Here is a 1,575-nt window from a genome sequence, read left to right as displayed (position 1 = left end):
TGTGTGATGCTTGTTGATGATATGGTATGTGTATAACTTGTTTGACCTTCGGTTGTGCTTTTGTCTTTGATGTTTTTCTGTTTGGGATCGTGTAGGCAGTGTGTTCGTGAGTGATGATGCAGGGGGTGCCTTCATTTATCTGTTGAACGGTACGGGGACGTGTGCTTCTTTTGGTTTTTAGTTTCTGTAACAGCAATGCAAATTATTTCAAATGCTTCTAACTGTAGTGTCAACATTCTTAGTGATAAGTGCCTAACTGTGGTATCAATATCCTTAGTGTCTTAACCACGAGTGTCTAAGAGTGGTGTAAAGAACTTCATGACAAGTGCCTAACTTTTCTGTGCCGACAGCTTACCTTTCCCCTCTTGCCACGCAGTTTCTTGAAGAACCTGGCGCCACGACTTTCCTTGAATGTCACAGAGTCGTACTGGTCATCCTCTCCATCCTCCAAGGCGCAGGAGTCCACCCCAGGCAGTTCACCGTCGTAGTTACGGTCAGAGTTCTCAGCCAGTTTCATGTACTTCACCTCCAGACTAAAGATATGGACACAACATTAGGTTCTCATCATAATTTGAAAGGGATTTAAGAAATACATTTTATAACTAAACCTGTCATGCAACAAAATTTTGATTTCTTCAGAGTGGTTTCCACTTAATTTACAGGTGATCACAATCTGAAGTGTCAGTTGTTTACACTTCGTCAGTTTTACATGTTCTCTTAACTACAATTTCCAAAGAATATTTTCCTTAAGGTACAGTACCCAGTATATGAAAATGATAACTTCGTAAAAACCTAAAAGGTCAAAGGATGCTCAAGACTTATACTTCTAGCATGACTTACATGTCACTGAAATATCATTACAGAAATATATAAGACAGTACTTAGGACACAATACTAAGTCAGATCAGGCCAAACAATCCTGGCCATGGTGATATCCTCACAATGCTGAACTTCACTCAAGTAACAGGCGCTATATACTGTTGAGGTTCTAGTACGTTTAAGACCTGTATCCTTCGGAGAGATAAAAAGGTTGTACAAATAAAAGTTACCCTCTGTTTTTATGCCAGCAGTACATGACAACCAGGAGCATCAGTAGACTGAACGCGGCAGCGATGGGTATGGCCACCTGGAGCTGTTAACACAATTCTATATATTATTACATTTTACTACATACTTAACATGAAAGCTTACTTCCTCATTTGTTATGCAGTTTTATTTTACAAAATTGAAGATATTTTTTTGTTGAATTTTTATTATATTGTAAGTGTGAAACAATTCTTCAACTCTAAACACAGTTAATTAATTAATTTGACAAGAAAACTAATACTGTACTAGAATATTTTAAGCTGATTTCATTTTGTTTGTTTGTGTTTTATGTCCTAATAACATCTATGGTCATTTAAGGATGTGTCAGGTTTTGTCGGTGGAGGAAAGCTGGAGTTCCCCGAGAAAAAACACTGACTAACAGCCAGTACCTGGCTACTGCCCCACGTAGGTCTCTAATTTCAAACAACAAGTTAAGTGGCATGACATGTAATGTACATGTATATTCCATGAAGTAAAATGTGTGCAATA

General features: G+C 37.9%; 1 protein-coding gene across 1 annotated transcript; it reads right to left on the bottom strand.

Annotated features, from left to right (window-relative positions):
- Positions 1-216: 216 nt before the first annotated feature.
- On the bottom strand, positions 217-1,132 carry LOC110444132 (UPF0577 protein KIAA1324-like homolog; the record flags this gene model as incomplete). Its single annotated transcript, XM_021488541.1, has 2 exons — positions 217-533; positions 1,050-1,132. Coding segments are annotated over 2 exons (300 nt in total), but the record flags the coding sequence as incomplete, so codon positions are not given.
- Positions 1,133-1,575: the final 443 nt, after the last annotated feature.

Source organism: Mizuhopecten yessoensis, unplaced genomic scaffold, assembly GCF_002113885.1.
Source record: "Mizuhopecten yessoensis strain PY_sf001 unplaced genomic scaffold, ASM211388v2 hete_36032802, whole genome shotgun sequence".
Taxonomy (NCBI): domain Eukaryota; kingdom Metazoa; phylum Mollusca; class Bivalvia; order Pectinida; family Pectinidae; genus Mizuhopecten; species Mizuhopecten yessoensis.
The sequence above is the reverse complement of the archived record's forward strand: the minus strand, read 5'-3'. Positions and strand labels throughout refer to the sequence as shown.